Raw genomic sequence first — 19,863 nt, 5'->3', positions numbered from 1 at the left:
GTCAGCAGAAACTAGTGGATACATATTGTCCTTGGGCAAAAATACTTCTCCCACGTTGCCACTGTACTGTTGTGTGTGAGTGAGTGACGGAGATTGGCTGCCATGCTACCAGTATAGCTTACCACCACCGAGTGCGGAGCTCCAATGCATAGGGACAACGTGTGTGGGTTGGAATAACGTAGCAAATCTAGGTGTTAGAAGTTTTGATGAAGCGAACAACAAAATGGAAATCTCCAAATGCAATCTTTTTATATAGAGCACGATCCATATCCATCCACTCTTACAGAGCTTTGCAGCCATTCTGTGTTGCCGTCCGCCTTTTCTTACAACTGAGTCTGAAAGAGGCGAGCAGAAACAGGTGCGAAGGGAGAGAGCAGAGAGAAAGATGCCACCTCGTCACTGCAGCGGAGTCGTGAGGAAGCTGAGATGTGTCAAAACAATCAAAGCAGCGCGAGGAGCAGAGGTGGTGGGAGAAGCTGACAGACAGCGGGGCAAACAGGGAACACAACTCCCGGTTCAACTGCAATGTGTATCATGTGCTGTAATGACTTCTTTACCTTTAGCTGTTTACTTGCCACAAAGTATATTCTGCCTCTTGCCGTTTACTGAAGCAGAAAATTATGCGGCAGCCAGATAACTTTTGTGGGTTTGAAGACTTTCTGGTTTCTTCTGTTCAGTTTGAATTAATAGAAGTTTGTCACAGACTTATTTGTTTATGTTTATCATGGCAGTTGAGTGTAGTGCATGTATGTCGTTTGGCACAAGAATGAATGAATGAATGAATGAATGAATGAAGATTTTTATTTAAGGGTCATGCACGTATGTGCCCAGCCCACATGGGCTTATTAGACACTATAAACATAATTTAGAAGATGACCGCCTTAACGATATGTTCAATATATAATATGCATTTCACAGAAAATTGTCATTGCCCATGCTTTCTCCACATATCTTGCCTAGCAAAAAATGTAATTTCTAAATAACCAACTCAACATATCACATATCTTAAATCATTATACAATGGCCAATAGAACATAAAGTGGAAGTCATCCTCCACCGAACATAGATTACAAACATTACAAAGTCTATTCTCTACAGAGACCCATATGTAACGACCCACCTCCACCTCTAGAGGCAGCACTCCTGCTCTGAGCTGAGCACACAGAGATCTCTGTCCTCTGTTTGAATTATATCTAACACAAATCTCTGTTGAAAAACATTCTCTTTATTTTATAGTACCCTTGATACACTGGGTACATTGTAAAATGTACCCCTAAACCTAAAGCTCTCGTGTCCTACTACATTATGTACCTACAAGTACTAATACAAGTTATTCCATTGTGTATCTACCCCCCCCCAGGTACAAGTCATTCCAGATTGTAACAGAGCACATTATATTGTACTAAATGCATTTAGGTACAATGTATCAAGGTTGTGTAAAATAAAGTGATGCCTTTAGTTTTGTGATTAAGTATTTCATGGACCTCCTGAGACCAAGGGCATTTATGAGTTTTGTCCCAGTTAAAGAAGAAGTTTATTGTGATGTGATTTTGTCTCTGGTTAACTTCTATGTTTGTTCACTCGACTTTTTAATATAAAGACATAATTAACACTTTAATTCATTTCAATTCATTTAATTTAAAGAGCAGCAAAGGAGCGGCCTTCAAATTTAAAGATGCCATAAAGTTTATTGGTTCTAGTTGGTTCCTATTGCTAAATGGGTGGTTTTGCATTCAATGTATTTCCGTCTGACACTTTTTTAGTTAAAGATTAAATGTCCAATTTTAACCCCCAATCAAAGTGCTGCTACTAACCCAGCCATTTTACAGGACCTGGCAGAGTGCCCATAAAGAGAAATATTACACTTCTGTTTCACATATTAGCTCAAGGGTATATCTTTATTATCAGCTAATTCTGTGAAGTTTTAAAGGTCTTGATGTAAATTAACAAGTGATTGTAAACTTGGCTTTAATCATTAGACAAAGAAAACCCTTGCAGCAATGTGCCAGCAGCAGAATCATGACTGCAATAATAAAAAATGACCTTGAATCTAGTGCTTGATTACAGCGTCACATTTAGTCGCTAACATACTGACACATTCATTTTTTTCTTTCTTTTTTTTGTACTCCTGGTTCTGCTGCTTTGAAATGCGTCCCCATGGGAATTTTCATCAGATAGCACTCTTTCCAGTTACAAAACAAACTCAATGAATCAAAAATAACTTGTTTTTAAAGAAGGTTTGAAATTCATGACCTTAACATAACTTTCAAGGTTCATTTAGTCAGACACTGGGGTTGTTGAATTCTTTTACCTTGATGGTCTCAGGGCGACTGGGGAGATCTCTGGAGAAGGGTGTCCCAGGTGTGAGACTGGAAGAATGAATAAGCGTCTGACTAAAGGAACCTTGAAAGTTATATCGGTAACAAGTAGACACAATGAACGTCACTAAGCTTAAGCCCTTACAGACCTTACAACGTTGGATACTGTGGCTCAGTTGGCCCTAAAAATCCTTTAATGAAGAATTTAAATCATAGATAAAAGCATTAAGATAGGTCATTAAGCATTTGGACTTCATAGCATGTCATGGCGTGTGTGGCCACAACAGTTGAATGAGTTGTTCCAAGGATCACATGCCTTTTTATACATGCCTTTCAGTCATGTGACTTTTGTTGTTATGGCGGCCATTTTGAATAACTAAGTAGAATTATCTAGTACTACAACAAGTAACAATATCTCTACTCAGGATATAAATGAAAGATAACTGATTGACAGTGGCATTTTTATGTACTCGTAATCATTGCTCAAGAAGAAAACAGTTAAAACACGGCCCCAGAGAGTACACGTTTATGTGAAGAAACCAGTGAGTCAGTGTTTAAGCTGCTCAAGACGTTAGCATGCTACCGGTTAACATTTAGCTTCAACAGCTCAGCTCTGACCTCTCCAAGAGAAAGCCCTGAACCACTCTCCAAACATCTAACTTTGGATACAACATGTGACTAAGGTCAGAGCTGAGCTGTTACTGTAGTATTTCCTCAGTGTTCATAGATGTGAGCCACACATGTATTGAAACAGTTGCTTGAATCAACTGTCAATGGATGACAGTTGCTAACCGGTAGCATGCTAACGTCTTGCCATGATTTTCAGTTTTTAACATTGCCCTTCTTAAAATTCCTACCAGTGGCTTTATTTGGTCTCATGCTGACTGTCTCTCAGCTTCAGAGCCAGACTGATGATGCTGTGACTGTATGATCTTTGTCCCAAACACAATTGTTGTCTCACTGTGTTTTTTTTTGCTTTATTATGTGTGGACACCTGCTGCATAATAATTTCCTTCGGGACATTAATAAAGTTGAACCTTGAACCAGTGTTGTCAAAATCACCAATGATCAATAGAGTATCCCCAGTGATCTGCTTGCTAAACCACGTAGCCAAACCTTGGCTGGGAAGAGGCCCTATTACCCCTTTATTATACCTTTGAATACGTGACACAATTACTTCACAACTTGTCCGACACTGAGACAAGGTAGCAATGGAGCGAGCGGCAGAGATTCGGCTGTAGCATTAGAAGAGGCAGCAGACTGGGAGGAGGAGCAGGGAGGACGTGTTCATTAAGACAAAGAAAGATGAAGGGAATAAGGCGGAGGGGAGGTTAAGGACACCACCCGGGCGGAGGGAGGGAGGGAGAGACATGGGCAGAAGAGACAGCGGGAAGATGAATGTGAAGCAAAAGTGCAGATGACAAAGACGGGATAGATGAGCGGAGCTGAGGAGGAGTGACAAGGCGGGAGAAGGGAGATGCTCAGTACTTTGCAAAAGAGTTCAGAATCCAATGTTATAGATTGAACGTTACAGTAAAAATCTGCCATTTTGCGGAGAACTCCAAACATTGTCAGGACATCCTTCCGAAAAGCGTTTACATGTTTTATTACATTTCAGGGTCTTTTAGATCTCTTGTCTTGCAGTCCAATGCACTAACTGCGATTGGGATGGAGCCAAGTTGATAATTAGATTCTCTCGACCTGCATGTCAACACAGCGAAGAGAGATGTAGGAATGAACAACAGAGGTGGAGAGACGGATGCGGTGAGTCAGCTAAGGACAGAGGAGGAAGAGCATCGCCTGAGGGAGGAGAGGGGGATGATGAGGAGGGAGCTTTGATAGTGGACCTTGTGTGCGCGTGTGTCAGTGGATGTGCAATACGCCTTAGGTTGCATCCCATTAGGATCGGACTTGGTTCAAGCTGCACTTCAAAGAGAGAAATATGTCGCGTTGACCCTGTGATTAGCGAAAAAAAGAAACAAAGTTGAGACATTAACTGCTTGTACCTACGTGACATTGGGCGGACAGCACCATTTTGTTAGCAGCGTACATCAACCTGAGATATTAAGCTCGGAGTTTGGCTCATTTTTAAAGACCAGAAGATGTGGCATGTGCATTATTGGACCTGTAAGCTAATCCCAATGGCACTGGCAAGGACTGATTTTGATGTTATATTATAGAGAGATTGCATGCATTACAAAGCAGTTTCAAAACCAGCCCTAGGTCTTGCTTTTTTCTCTCTTTGAGGTGGAAACTAATGATCCTGCTGCGTAAATGGCATCCACTTTTGGCCCAGGAACAAAAGAAAGGGAATGACAGAGCTGTACTGTACTGAAGATAAAGCGGTTCATCTAAAGCGCGCAGTGAAAGTAGTTAGAAAGTGTTGGAGTGAAAAGGGAGTTGCTGATGAAAGAGTTGGTTGCAAGTTTAGAGGGGTTTTACAAGGAAAGGTGAGGTGAGAAGTCTAAAAAGTGACACATTACAAGAAGAAAGGTGGCCGTGGGGAGGTGGTCACTTATTTTTGTCACATACTTTGAAAGTTGTTGATTGATTTAAACTTAACAGGAACTCTTTTCGTTGATATACTCTTGTGTAAGACTTTTCGGTTTAAAATTTAATATCCTGTTTAGTTTGGATATTGTCAAGCTGAGGCCTGAAATGAAAGCGGAGCAAATAAGTAGTGTTGCTTTTGACAGCTGCATCTTCATCATTGGCCCATTTTATGCACAGTGTGGGCCAGAAACAGGTAATTACTCTGCCTCCTGCCAATTCAAGCCACCCCCAATTCCCTCAAACCCATGTATCCTGGATGATACAAGCGGAATGGAAGGAATGTTTTCAGCAAAGCGCAGTCGGCCACGGACTCGTCTGAAATATGTGAAAATTAAGATGTTTTTTTCTATCCATGAAGCCTCTTCATATTAACTCGACACACAGGGCATGTGAATAGGACGGCCTTGTGCGAGTTCTGTGAACAGGTACAGTGCGTTTCAGTCAGTAATCAAAGGCACAAAGAGGAATCTGAAATTATTTCAAAAACAGAAATGCGGGCACAAAAGGACATCTATTGACACAAGATGGACAAATCAGATGAGTAAATTTGCTTCTACACTTTGTCATCGGATTTATTAAAAAGGGTCCAATAAAGGATTTACTCCTAAACCTTTTTGCCATTACTACATAAGCCTGTTTGTAAACACATGTCCAAACATTTAGGTAAAAAGTAAGGGAAGCTCAAGTTCCTTTCTATTATTGTGCTGATGTCTTGTCTACGAACCACTAGTTACTACTAATAACTAGTGATGTGAAATTAGCTCATGAGGTAAATGGTTTTAAACTTTGGGTTTGGATAGTGAGCAGCACTTTCTACTCACTGTCTTTACTCCTACTTTAAGCCACACTGCGTATATTTTTACTCTGCTAATAAAACTGAAATACAAGCATTTATTTTATGACAGATATTTTTATTGTTGATAAATACCTCATAAATGTACAAACAAACATGAGCCTTTGCTGTGTTGCTATGAGTGGCTCAGCTCTCCTAAGACATGACGACAACTTCACCAGGAGTGGGTACGTCTCCAGCTCGTCTCCATGGAGATGTGACTAAATGGATCTACATAATGTCTGCAGAATTAGACTTAAACAGGTTGATAAATAAAAATGATCTTTTAAAGTTAGCACTTTCTGAAATGCATGTGATTTTTAATTTAGCAATTCAGTCAGTCTTCTCTCAAAACAGTCTTCTGGACATGCTTAAATGTGCATCGTCAACTGAATATCTATAATTGTTATACTTGTCAGGAAAACTGCTATTGGATATTTTCTCCCTACAATCAATGCTTAATGTATTACCACCTGACATTCTTTTACTCTGTAAAAAAAAAACCCTCAGTCCTCCAGTGTCCATTTATCCATTCTCACTTTTACATTTTACATTTGTAGATTTATCACACATGACACACCATTCAATAGCAGTAATAGCACAGGCGCTCTACTGGCTTTACCTGTGAGCTCCTCCGAGATGTGCGGCCAAATCCGTATGAAATGTGATATTTATAAAAGGTAAATGCCCCATCTTCTTCTCACATTATCTCCTGTGAAGCATTATACTATGACAACTCACTTTAGCGGCTGCTATGATTTGATAAATGTGAAAAATACCTCAAAGTGAAGGCAATTTCAACTTAAAAAGCATTATGAAATGGAGAGGATTGTCTAACATTATTGTACCAAGTGTCCTATTCTGTCAGAGCACACACAGGCTTTCATTTTGGTGGGAAAAAGGTGATGATTTGAGTCTGATTGGTAGCAAAAAAAGAAGCTTACTAGACCCCTCTAACCTTCAGTGTCACCGCACTTGAGAGCTTGCCTGAATGCCCCAAAGACACACACTGCTCTCTTTCAATTACCCAGCGCGATTAAAGGCTTAGCGCAGGCAATTTAGGAATTTCAAAGGTCGCTAAAATCCATAAGGTGCCGTGTTTACATGCTTTACGGTAATATGTATCGCTAATGGAGAGACCCAAGCTTGTTTAGCATACCTCAAGCTTTTTCTCAGGTGTGCAGTGTGGCGCTAAACCTTTCAATGTTGGTCCACCAGATCATGACGGTGTGAGCCGGTGTTTTTGGATGGGTTTCTTTCTTGGGCTCTGCTCTTCTCCTCTAACATAAAACAAAGAAAAAACAGTGCTCCCCACCATCCTCATCTCGTCCCTGTTTGCTATTCGCCCTTCTTTGGACTTTCTGATTTTGACCAAAGCAGACCAGCAACACGCCACAAGAGCTGCAGTCTCCGAGATGCTCTGACCCAGTTGTCTTGCCATTAGAGTTTGTGAAAACACAGCCCTATCTCCTACAAACCATTTCCGTTACGTAATTATAGGCCTCACTTTGCTTAAAGCACTGTAATAATACAGTTGTAGGTTGGAAATAGCATTGTAGCTAGGGATCATGTAATGTGTGCTTTCCATATTATTTCTACTAATCATGTTCACTTACACTATGCAGTTCTTGTTCTAAGTGTTATGAGTTATCATCTTACCAGGAAATACAGTATATTAGTGTCCTGTTTATCATCATCACTACACATGCTTTTTCCATCCCTTTACCATGTTTTTACTTGCCTGTGCAGTCCTGTCATAATGTTCTGGCTAGTTTCTATTCCCCTCCAACCACCAGCAGTGTGTTTTTATATATAATAACCATTGACAAGAAAATAGTGCTGAGTTGTACGGATATGCCTGGACAGCGCGTAATAATTTCTATAGTGCTTTTGTGTTTGAGCAAAAGTGGCATAATGGCGGTGACCTGAAGCGGATAACTGTTACATTACTCCCTTTGCTTTGATGTGAGTGTAAAATGTGCCTAAATGCAGAAGCAGCCTTTGATAATGGTGAAGGCTTTGGAGGGGGTCGCTGTACGGCGTGTGTGTGTGTGTGAGCGCGCATGCAGCGTGTGTTTGCTTTGGCGCGCGCATCATCAAATAATTTTAAGGTGATTATAATTGTGCAGCGGAGCGTGCGCCGAGTGATTGAGAAGTACGGACGTGAATAAGAATGAGAGGGGAAGAAAGAGAGAATGACATAGGAAGAGGAAGAGTGTGAAAAAGACGGGAAAGAAAGTCACATGCACAGAGTGGGAATCCAGGAGGGAGTAGGAAAGATGAAAGGAGAGTGGGGCAGGAGGAAGAAAGCTTATTGTAATTTTAATCATAGTTTTAATCACAGCTGTCAGGTTTCATCTGCTTCTAAGCTGTTTCATTTCCAACATTATTTCTTGAATATTAATTGATATAAATTAGTAATATTTTGACACAATTTTGCTATTCATCTAACAGCACATATCATATCATTGACTCACTATGCCTAATATTTCAGTTTTAGTTTTTCATGAGCCTTACAGTTTGCATTTATTGCCAAATTGATTACATAGGGTTTTCACCAATAATAATACCTTTAATTTGTAAAGCACTTTACATGGAATCTCAAAGTGCTACAGCACAAGTAAAAAAAAAAAAAGGTCACCAGACCTGAATGAGCGTCAACAAACCATCACCAATCTACAAAAACAAGAGCTTAGATCTAAGACCGAGATGCAGGCAGAACAGAACCGGAATAGGAATCTTGAGATAGAGTCAAGACGTTGAATCGGATTTTGGAGAAAACGGAGTGTGAGCAGGAGGCAGCGCTTCGCAAAGCACAGGGTCAACTCAAAAAGGTGGAAGGTGAATACAAGGCCTACACTACTCAGATGGAAAAACGTCTCAAAGATGCTAACTCACATCAACCTCCTCAGAGATGGGTCAATCAAGAACCAGGTCAACTTGGAGAGGAGGAGCAGCTCGTACAGGACCTTAGGCGCCTGCTAAAGAAATCAAATGCTCAAAATGAACTTCTGCAAGCACGGTTGCAAACAAGTGTCTCAGAAAGAACATTTGAGGACATACATGTAAGACTTTTGGAACAGACTTACCGTAACGAGAGTCTAGAACATGACCTTAAAAACACAAAGGAGGAGTTGGCTAAGGCAACGCGGTCCTGTTCAGAACTTCAGCTGCAAAGAAGCCACCAACATGACACTGCAAGCGCTCTACAAACGCAACAGCAGAAGGCAGCGCTTCGCAAAGCACAGGATCAACTCAAAAAGGTGGAAGGTGAATACAAGGCCTACGCTACTCGGACGGAAAAATGTCTCAGAGATGCTAACACAATGATCGAGAAAGAATGTGGTTGTCTGCAAAAGAAGCATCAACCTGAAAGAAATTAAGAGAGATGATACAAGCAAAATGTGGGGGGATGTGGCGTTAAAGGAGGAACAGCTTTATAAGATGGAAACACAGAAGGAGATTCAGGAAGAGCTTGTTCAAAGCCTTCAGAAGACGCTGAATGAGCGTCAACAAACCATCACCAATCTACAAAAACAAGAGCTTAGGTTTAAGACCGAGATGCAGGCAGAACAGAACAGGAATAGAAATCTAGAGGAAAAACTGAAGTTGTTGAATCAGACCTTTGAGAAAAAGCAGTGTGAGATGGAGGTGTCGCTCCGCAAAGCACAGGAGCAACTCAAGAAGGTGGAAGGTGATTTCAAGGCCAACGCTACTCAGATGGGAAAACGTCTGACAGATGCTAATACGATGATTGAGAAAGAAAGAAATTGTCTGCAAAAGGAGCGCCAGGCTAACGTACAACTAAAGGAACAGATAAGGAGGAATGGAACGGAAGATGAATCTTACAATGACAAAGTTAGGGACTATGAGACAGCCCTGAAACAAGAAGCGCAGAGCAGGAAACAGCTCCAGGCCAAAGTCCCAGCCCTGGAGGAGACACTGGAGGAACAAAGGGGTGCAGTGAGAGATCTGAAGACCCTTCTCAAGTCGGAAAGAGACAAGTTCAAAGACTTTGCCAACAATTCCTCAGCGCAGATCAAGGCTCTGGTGATGGAGAGAAATGAGCTGAGCAGGACAGTGGCAGGTCAGCAGCAGACCATGGAGAGCGATAAGAACCAGATGAAGGAGCTGACCCAGGCCCTCGCCACAGAACAGGCCACATCGAGAGCTTTACAGCAGGAGAAAGAAGTTCTCCTGCAGCACATGGAGAAGAAGCGAAAGTCAAAGTGGAAGTTTTGGCAGCGCATTTAATTCACATTCATTTCTCTTTCCATGACCCTCTCCCACTCACCATCCCTTTAAATTTCCCTCACGACATGCCCGACCTGCCCTTTGCCCTCTGATGCATGTTTTGTCCAGAAGTGACGCTCACCCTGCTTTGTGGAGGAGATAGATGAATGTTTGGATTTGTCTAGCTTCACCCAGGACGGTTACGAGTCAGGTCTGCCACATCCTAATGAAGGACCCGCCTTTTTGCCACTCTTGGCCGTGGGGATTTCATTTGAACAGCCACTTTGCTGCATGTCTCTCTGTCAGTGCTGTCTCGATGTAACGCGCTTTTAGTAGAAAAGCGCTGTACAAATGTGACCACTTGCAAAGAGACACAGAGCAAAGTGGCTGTTCAAATGAAATCCCCACAGCCAAGAATGGCAGAGAGGCGGGTCCTTCATAAGGACGTGTCAGCTCAGGTGGAATCCCAGAGTTAACCAGACTCTGGGAATCCACATCAGTCACAGGACATCCGTCAATCAGGCTCAAAGGCAGTCCATCAATTGCTGAGGAGGGATTTTGAAAACACAAAAAACAAGGGTTGAGCTCTCAAAATAGCTCCACAAAATGAGAGAAAAGAGAGAGAGAAAAAATGTGAGAAAAAGGCAATTAAGACTTAACAAAAAAGTGAGAAATACACAAAAGAAAAAAATTACAAAGACGCAACAAAAACGTAGCAAAAAAGTAACAACAAAGCGGCAACAACTCAAATTAAATCGGGAACATTTTATTTTACACTACCTTGATACATTGTACCTTGTAAATTTAGAATAATGTAATGTGCTCTGTAACAATGTGTAATAACTGGTCCCTATGCAATACATACACAATGGAATAATGTGTATTAGTACTTTGGAGGTACATAATGTAATAAGACATAAGGCCCTTAGGATTAGAGTTTAAGGTTAGGATTAGAGTTTGTGTCTTGTGTCTTAAAACATTATGTACCAGCAACTAATACACATTATTCGATTGTGTATCTAACCTGTAAGTACGAGTTATTACACATAGTTACAGAGCACATTACATACTTACATACTTAATGTAGCAGTGTACAATGTATCAAGGGTAGTGTAAAATAAAGTGTTACTGAAAAATCTTAGCTAAGTTCTGAGGGTCTAAGCCTTCAAAAAGGAATTACACTGGTCTTTAGACTTTTAGCTCTAGTCGTGAAGCTTTTAGATTTGAAGTTGAAGATTAGAAAGTTGAGCTGGAGAAAATGCACTTGGTTAAGGCGGGGGTCTCATCCACATAAATATTGCCACCACTTTGTGTATGTTGCGTTGTCATAAATTGCCCCGGTCTTTGAAAATGGGATTAAACATATTTCCTCTGGCAACCGGTCTTGATATAGAGAGTCCAAGGGCCAGGTCCAGTCGACTGAAGAACAGTTTTATCTACCAGGTTGTCAGGAAGCTTAACTCCCTCCCCTCCCTGGGCTTCCACCCCTCACCCCCCACACCGAGGACTTGAGAGAAATTAATATTTTGATTTAGATGAGAATTGACAATAATTCTTTTGAATTTACGTTGTACGACTACGTTATACACGACCATAGTGTTTAAAACCCCGAAAACAAATGGTTTAGGGTTTGATAAATAAAAGAACCGTATAGAAAAAAGATGAAGTTGCATTGAATATTTCATTAAACACAGTAATTGAACAAACGTTAGCCTGTCACTAATAGTAACTTTTATTTTTTGAGTCATCATTTGTGTGTATTTGACCTTGTAGTATGAGTGGTCAGCATGGCGGCTTTTACTTTACATCACAGTGGTCTCTAATGCTCCAGGCTCAATTGTTTGGAAGATTTTCACTGCTGACGGAGCCTCTCACCAGAAAACCTACAAAACAATATATCGTGGAGCATTGTAGAGACTTCCGTGATCAAAAGTATAGGCACCATGCTGACCCACTCATACAGCCGCTGGGTCACTACAAGGTCAAATACACACAAAACTATATAGTTTTTCTGTCCATTTGTACCTTTTACACACTTATGTAGTGGCCCCCACCGGGTGAGCTGCTCCCTCCCTCTGTCCCTCTGCAAACTGGCTGTTGCTTAACATTACACTTATATGCACTGTATTAGATTAGTTTTACCATCTTGCTTGACCTTAAAACTGTAAAAAATTATATTTTGATCAGTAGAGCTGCAACTAGGGCTGTCACGATAATTACTATATCGACTTATCGTTATCAATAAATGACAGATGAACGATACATTTTTGGGCTCGATATTTATTGTCTGTACATTTATTCTTTTTTGTAAAACTTTGATTTCTAACTGAAGCAAATTGAGTTTCATTATATTTCATGGTTCAAAAAGTCAATATAGTTTATCGCGATACTTTCAGGTCTCAATACATCGAACTTCAAATTTGTTTTCGTCACAGGCCTAGATGCCACAAAATGATTCCAAAAACACTTTTGGTTTAGCCGTAGTAATAGCACAATAACCTGTGACTAGAGTCCATGTAAGTCCATGTCCTTGTGTCTCACCTTGCTGTGATTCCTATTGAAGATTATCAAACCTTTTCAAATTAAAATAGCGCTAATTGGAGGAAAAGCAGATGTAGATTACCAAAGCTGCTCCTTTAGTTCTTTGTAATTTAAAAGTTAACTTGTTTTGTTCATGGTAATTTATTGCTTTATAAAGCGAACTCAAAGACCCTGTGCTTTGTATTTTCGGATTAATTAATTGTTTTTTGCAGGGTCAATGTGGGACTATCAGAAACAGCCGGCTGCTAAGATTGCATTATCGGGTATTAAGCAAAAACAACACACACTAAATTAAAACGGTTAAGTTGTAAGGTATACTTAATTGTCAAGAGTGCTGACAGTAAGACGTTTATTGAAATAATATGTGATTTGACATCTTGATTAAGCCAGTAGAGGTAGGAGCTATCATCATTCACAAAGAGCAAACTCGGTCTGGTGTATCTGATGTATAGGCTCGTGTAGACAGCTGTAAAAATATTACTGTTGTTTCTATGGAGACAACCTTTACATATTTTGAATTACTGTATGGCCCCGCAGTCTTTACACTTACAATATGGCATACATGAACCTGCCTGTAGTCCATTGCCATTGCGCTACAATATAAATATATATAAACCACGGTAGGAATTAATAAAGAGCTAATTTGCATGAATTAGCATGACCCAAATGATAAATTAAACTGTAATTTCCATACGTTCCATCCCGTAATCCCGTTAGGATTACCCCTAAGCCTCTTCCTCCGGCGAAGAACTCCTCCACTGAGTTGAATCTAAGACTTTGTAAGAACCATTGGATTGTGCATCAAAAGGAGGTGAAGTCGTGAATAAAGCCCAGGGACAGGCCTGCGTCAGGGGGATGGCAGTGACCGGGGGAGGCTCAGACTTCCACAAAGACCCAGCCTAAGTGTCTTCTGCCATTTTAACAGCTTCACACGTCAGCGGAGACAAGACGCTGCTTAAAGATGTCTGACAACAGTGAGCTAAAATCGGTCTGTCTTCTGTTGTTCGTCACGAGACACGCAAGAGATTTGTCTAGTGCAAATACACTTATCTAGCCAAGCCATGGTGACATGCTGTGCTGCCATCACTGAGGGCTTTGTGGAGATGAGTCGAGTTGCCAAGTGTATGAATAATTTTATAGTTACTTCCAAATTAAAGTACAGATGGAGAAGAAAGTATTGTGTTTGGTGTAAAAGCTACTCATGCATGTTAGAAGGATTCTCTGATTAGTTTTGCACACCTGTTTTGAAATTTGAAGGATACAATTGCGAACAAAAACGCCAGGAAGCTTTTAAATTAACACTCTGCTGTTGCCAAAAGTGTCCGAGCATAATAGTTCTAAAACTGTCATATTTGGGCTTTAAGTGGTATTCAGGGTATTCAGGATTTGTGTTGATTTTAATTGATTGAGACAATTTCTTTCGCGTTTAATGCATTTATGTTTTTTTGTCTAGTTTAGACATGGTTTGCGCCCAGTTCAGACAATTTAGAGCTATGTTAAAGGAACAGGGCACTGTTTTTTCATACTGAGATATGTTCTTACCTGAGCTTAGACTTGACTTAGAGTTGATAAGTACCTGTCTGGTCTTTGTGCGTGCCCGTGGAAGAGCTTGGACGCTTCTAACTTCACCCCGTTTGGAGCTATAGGAATATACTGGGAGAGGCCAAATGCTAACAACATCTTTGGTCTTTTTGCGTGACTGAGGGCAAACAGTTCTTTCATACTGAGATATGTTCTTACCTAAGCTTAGATGAGTTGATACTTAACTGTCTGGTCATTGTGCGTGCCTGTGGAAGAGCGTGGTAGCTTCCAATTTCACCCCCTGTTTGGAGCCATACATTTGGAGAGGCCAAATGCTAACAACATCTTTGATCGGTTTGTGTGACTGAGCGCACACACAAAGACCAGACAGGTACACATCAACTCGTCTAAGCTCAGGTAAGAACATATCTCAGTATGTTAAAAATGGTAGCCTGTTCCTTTGAACCCTGTTTAGATCACGGTTTAGTCCAGATTTGATCTTGATGTAGGCCTGGTTGTTTGAGAAGGCTTGTCCGAACGCAGAGGTCTGCAACCTTCAACAACAAAAGAACCATTTAGGACCAAAGTCTCAAAGAGCCGCAATAGATTTAACGTTCAAACAACCCAAGAAACTGATGAATATTATTGTTGATATTGTTGATACACCCTGATGAAGGCGCAAGCCGACACGCGTTGGTGTGCTTTTTAATGTTTCTGGCCCATCTTCTTTTGCAAAATATGAGTGCCTGGACCTGACCTTTCTCTGCACATCCCATTGCCTCCTTCCATGAGCACCATTTTTTGCTGGATACCAGAAGCTCCCTGTTCTAATTTCTGTTATTTATTGTTGATATGTTTACAAAAACACAAATAAATTCACAATAACCTATTTATTAAAATTATGAATTATGAATTGTGGGACAAAGAGCCTCTAAAAGGAGATAGCCGACCCCTGTCCAAGTGTATTCGCCCTTGGTAATTTTTTATTCCAAATTGTGATTTATCATTCTACTGTTCTAATGCAGCTTAAGGGATTCTACCCACTGCCTGTTACCTCCTGTCGATAATCTTTGCAAAGGATTCAGCGTGTTGTTTTGTTTTTATTTTCCTATTTTTCCCAAAACCTTAAAATATGCGATGAGGCTAACCAAATGACAGTTGCTGTGTGTCGTAATACGTATTCCAATGATCAGAGTAAACCCAGTAGATAATAGTCTGACTCCTGCTTGAATCAACCGACCAGGCGTCATGTTTGTCAGTGTTGTTAGTTTGTCACTGCCTGCCCCTTGCTCACAGCGGTTGCCAGCCTCCACCGTGTGCATTCAGATGATCCAAGTTAGTCAGAGCTCTGTGAGTGGAATATAATAGGCCAAAATAACAGATGAAATCCCTCCCAGCCAGCGGTAAAGCGTGCTTTGTTGCTCTGCCTGGCTGTCTCTCACACAGCAGGTTCACCTATTGGGCCAATCACGCTGCGAGCTCTGTCGTCAAGATCATTTCATCTAATAAGGCTTGCACACACATATCGTCTGTCTGTGCTGGCAGTTCGGAGGCTTCCCTGCACATGCAAATACTCTGCGCACACACGAGTCCATACATCAAAGCGGCGTCTTGTGCGCTGGGTTTAATTAGGATGCCCTCCCGCTGGGCTCGTGGACATGCAGTGCTGGACCACCCCAGTAAAGCCTGCTGTGCGCTTCATTTGTCTTCAGCCTGAGCGTGGCAGTTCCAGTGGTGCATACATGACGTGCCAGCTCCACTCCTGTTTGTCTATGACCATATGTTGTAAATACGTTGCATGGTGTCCGCATCTTTAAGTCATTATTTGGCCCCGAGTCCTTGAATGCAGAAGAAAACATGGGCATGGGATGGCCCAATGAGAGTACTCTCTTTTTCATGAGCACCCTGTTTCATAGCAGAGAACAACAATACAATATTTAGAACATTTTACATATATCAGTTAAAGCAAGTACAATTTTCTTTATACATCTCGAATACTAACCATTTTAGAGAGTTCAGTTGTAAAAGTCTTTGTTGTTCATTCCATTTGTGGTCAGCGTAATAAGAAAAAGCCTCTTTTTCCTGTATCACTCTTTACGAGTCAATTTTTCAGAACTAAACAGTCATGTAACCTGGTGTTCCACTTGAGCTCAAATTGAGTTCACATGCGAATTAATCAAGAAGCCTCCCAACAAGTCCCTTATAAATAAATGCAGTGTTGCTCTCTCCGATTTGTCATGGAAGACCAGCAGTAAACAGTGATGAGTTCTGTATTTGTCTCCAGTTATAAATCGAATGGCAGAATGATAAACTGCATCGAGAGGTTTAAGAGCAGAAGGTGAAGCATATAAACTGTGTCGTCATAATCAAGAGCTAATAAAAACGTAGCTTGAACGATTTCTTTTCTATAATTCAATGGAATACACGATTTGTTTCTATAGTAAAATGATAATTTAGATTTATGACTATGGCACAGTTTTGAAACGTGTTTTGAAACTCAATTTCTCATCCAACCAGAAACCCAAGTACTCAGCTATCTATAACTGTGCCATCAAATGTATGGATATTTAAAGGTTGAACTTCTTAGGGTTAGGGCAGCTTGGCCAGCAGAGGGCGCACTGGTGTACAAAATTGCATCATCTGCATATAAGTGAATAGAGCTATGTTTGATATTGCGCCCAATAGAGTTTATGTAAATTGTGAATAACAATGGACCCAATATAGAGCCCTGGGGGTCCCCTTTATCTGTGATTGCACTTGCATCCTTTTTATTTCAAGACTGGGGTGACTATACTATATTCGGCGGCACGGTAGTGCAGCGGTTAGTGCTCTCGCTTCACAGCTAGAAGGTCCGGGTTCGATTACCACCAGGACGGGGCCTTTCTGTGTGGAGTTTGCATGTTCTCCCCGTGTCTGCGTAGGTTTCCCCTACCACTACACAACATGCGCAATAGGCCAGGATGAATGTTGTGTGTGAGTGAATGTATGGTGGTGGTCAGAGGGTCCGTTGGCGCAGACATGTGTGGTCGCGAAAGCGCTTCTGACAGTCTCCCCCAGGGGAAACTGAAGCTACAAACGTAGTTTAGCACCCCGAGAATGGAGTGAATGCTCAATTGTCTCATTTAAAGCGCTTTGTGACCATGTCTGTGAAAGGCGCTATATAAATAAAGATCTTCTTCTTCTTCTATACACATCACATCAAGACTTTTTTACACCAAGAGTTTGAGAGTAATGTCATTTCAGTTCTTGATAAGTGCTTTTCATTTGGTACATTTGACAATAAAGCAATGTACAAAAATAAAACGTATTTGAACAGAAATATTACAGTAAAGAGCATTTTTACGGCAAGATACAAAGGCTAAATGTTGCAAGGTTCTTTAAGTCAGACACACGGATTAGTGATACACTGGCCTGTCAATATATATATATATATAAAACACTTTGTACACTGATCTAGTCTGATTACACAACATAATCTTCTAGTTTATGGATAAATGCTTTCTCCTTTGAGCCTCAAAAACAATGCCCATCAATCAGTCCCTTCGTTTGGTCTGAAGTCCATAAAGTCCATAAAATATCCCATTACTGTTGAAATGTTAAACAAGCATTACCTATGTTTTTTCAGACAGATATAAGAAAGTGTATTTTTATGTCTCTTTTTCCTCAGCCGCCAACTATTATTCATGTTCAGTGTATATTATTTATACACACGGATGCCACAGCTACTCTGAGAAGTGTACGGTGCATTGGCCTGCTGTGTGACAAAAAGCCTCCATTGCACAGTAGAATTGACTTATCTCTCTGCCTATTTGCCATTTGTCAGTTACTGCTCCCTCGCCGTCGCTCTCGCCACTAACTCGTTCACTTGGGCTGGCTCAATATTTCTGTTTTTACCCGCGTGCGGATTCTCTCATTCCTCTCTTTCGTGTCATGTTTCCAGAGCCACATTTCTTGCCTCCTCCTGCTTATTGTTGGCTCCATTTTGTACTGGCATGGCTGGTTCTTTCTATTTGTGTTTTTAATGTGCCACATATGTAATCCCCCCCATTTTCTCAACAGTGGTCATAGTTAAGCCTCATGACGTGAATATTCATGCATGCAGGTTAAAGGTTTTAGCTTTCAAATATCTAGAAATATAAATTATAATATGGTTTGCCAAATTATTAAGCAACTCAATGACAAACAAGAAATAGTATTGTTTATTCGTGGAACGCTTGCAGCCTTTCATATCTTTGTAACGGTTAGGAGCACACCAGAACACCTTGTACTTTCAGGACTGTTGCATCTCTGTAACACGCTTTGTGCATGTTTTTATATTTGTCAGAGTCTATTAGATCTTATTCCTTGCTCACATTGGCAGAATAAAAGAAGCTGCATAGTATACCTGATATGGATTGTGGACCACGCCTCCGCTTCATTATACAGTGCCAATGTTGGTGGTTAAAGCAATGCTAAGTAACTTGTTTACCTTAATAAACCCTTTCCGTAGTCCCTCTGGGGGTAATACAAGTGTTAATGGGATGATTGAAGGGTCTTTCATCTCCCTCTGGTGTCTCTGGACAGAAAACCACAAATGCAACTTCGCTGCCACCGGACCGGAGCAACCAATACACACTAATAGAATCACGAAGAAGAAGCAAACAGGCTAACGGGAAAAGCTAACTGCGGGCTAGCGCCACTTTAAACAGTATTTACAGTCAATTTGGTGTCAGTTTGCGTGAAAAAAAATAATTCCATTGTGTAATTGAATGTACAATATCCCTCTCTCCCTCTGTCTTTTCTGTCAGCGTAGTATTTACTCTCACAGACAATAAGTTAAAAAATCGCAACTTGCTACGACACCTGCAGTTGCGCTTCTGGCCTCTAGGTTCTGCTTTAAACTTGCATTCAATAATTTAGATGAGACTTGGGATCGAGAAGGACTCGACTTGGGCAAGAGTCGGGACGGTCTTAGGACTTGGACTGAGTTTGGACTTGGCCTAGTCTTTAACTGTTCTTGCCTTGGCCTGAACTTGGCTTAGAATCGACTTGGACTAAACCTTGAGTTTGGAGGATAATAGTTGAAGATCACTTAGATTCCTCACAAACTTGAAGCTAAGTACTTTGGTGACTTTGACTTAATATATGTTGATTAAATCATAACAAATGTAATGACTTGTACATCATTTGTTCTAAACTGATGGCATGCGGGGGGCGTGTCCAAAACATTTTCACTTTTGTCAGGCAGAGGCTTAATTATTCTTGGGGCAATGGGTCAACCCTTGAAAAACCAAGCAAGTTAACACTTTGATTTCAGCATTCAGGTAAACTTGAAGGCATATATTTGAGTATGACTATTTCCCTGTTTCTGTTCCCATTTGGTCATATACTATAAGAGAACCATTAACAGGCACCACTCTTAGGGTTACTTTTAGCCCCTCTGAGTTGGTTTAGCACCAGGAATAGCTAACATATTCGGTGCTGCGATCCAGACATGCACATGAAGCTTGGACTACTCAAATAGTTTTATACAGTTACATACTTAAAGCACAGTCTACTATCTACTTCCATTCTGGACTGCATCTTATTGTGGCCTCCATTTTGTCGTGCCATGGCTCACTCATTTCAGATCCGGCGTCTCGATTGTCCCTCGTAACTCAAATGTTGTCCATTCATTTTCCGTTCAGTGTGTGTAATTTTATATGTAGGAGTTGCACAATTTCGAATATGTCTGGGTTATTTATCTGTCCTCCCTCTGCCTTTCTCTCTGCAATTTTCCATCTGACAGACCTCGGATTGCGTTCTATCAGGCCCAAACTGCCTTGTGCTTTTTCTTAAAATTCAGTGAGCCGTGGTTTATAGAGAAATGATCATTGGTGGAAATGT

At 40.9% G+C, this 19,863-nt stretch overlaps 1 protein-coding gene across 1 annotated transcript in view; it reads left to right on the top strand.

Moving 5' to 3' along the window:
* Nucleotides 1-19,863, top strand: part of LOC306980998 (pyruvate carboxylase, mitochondrial-like) — a 362,010-nt gene that overhangs the window by 80,538 nt on the left and 261,609 nt on the right. Inside the window, exon 10 of the mRNA XM_079580544.1 lies at nt 9,130-9,926. Coding sequence (XP_079436670.1) covers nt 9,130-9,926 — 797 coding nt within the window. The remainder of the gene's footprint in view (nt 1-9,129; nt 9,927-19,863) is intronic.

Source organism: Gobius niger (genome assembly GCF_951799975.1).
Source record: "Gobius niger genome assembly, chromosome: 21".
NCBI classification, from domain to species: Eukaryota; Metazoa; Chordata; class Actinopteri; order Gobiiformes; family Gobiidae; genus Gobius; species Gobius niger.
Note: the sequence above shows the minus strand (reverse complement) of the source record. Positions and strands in the feature narration are given on the sequence as shown.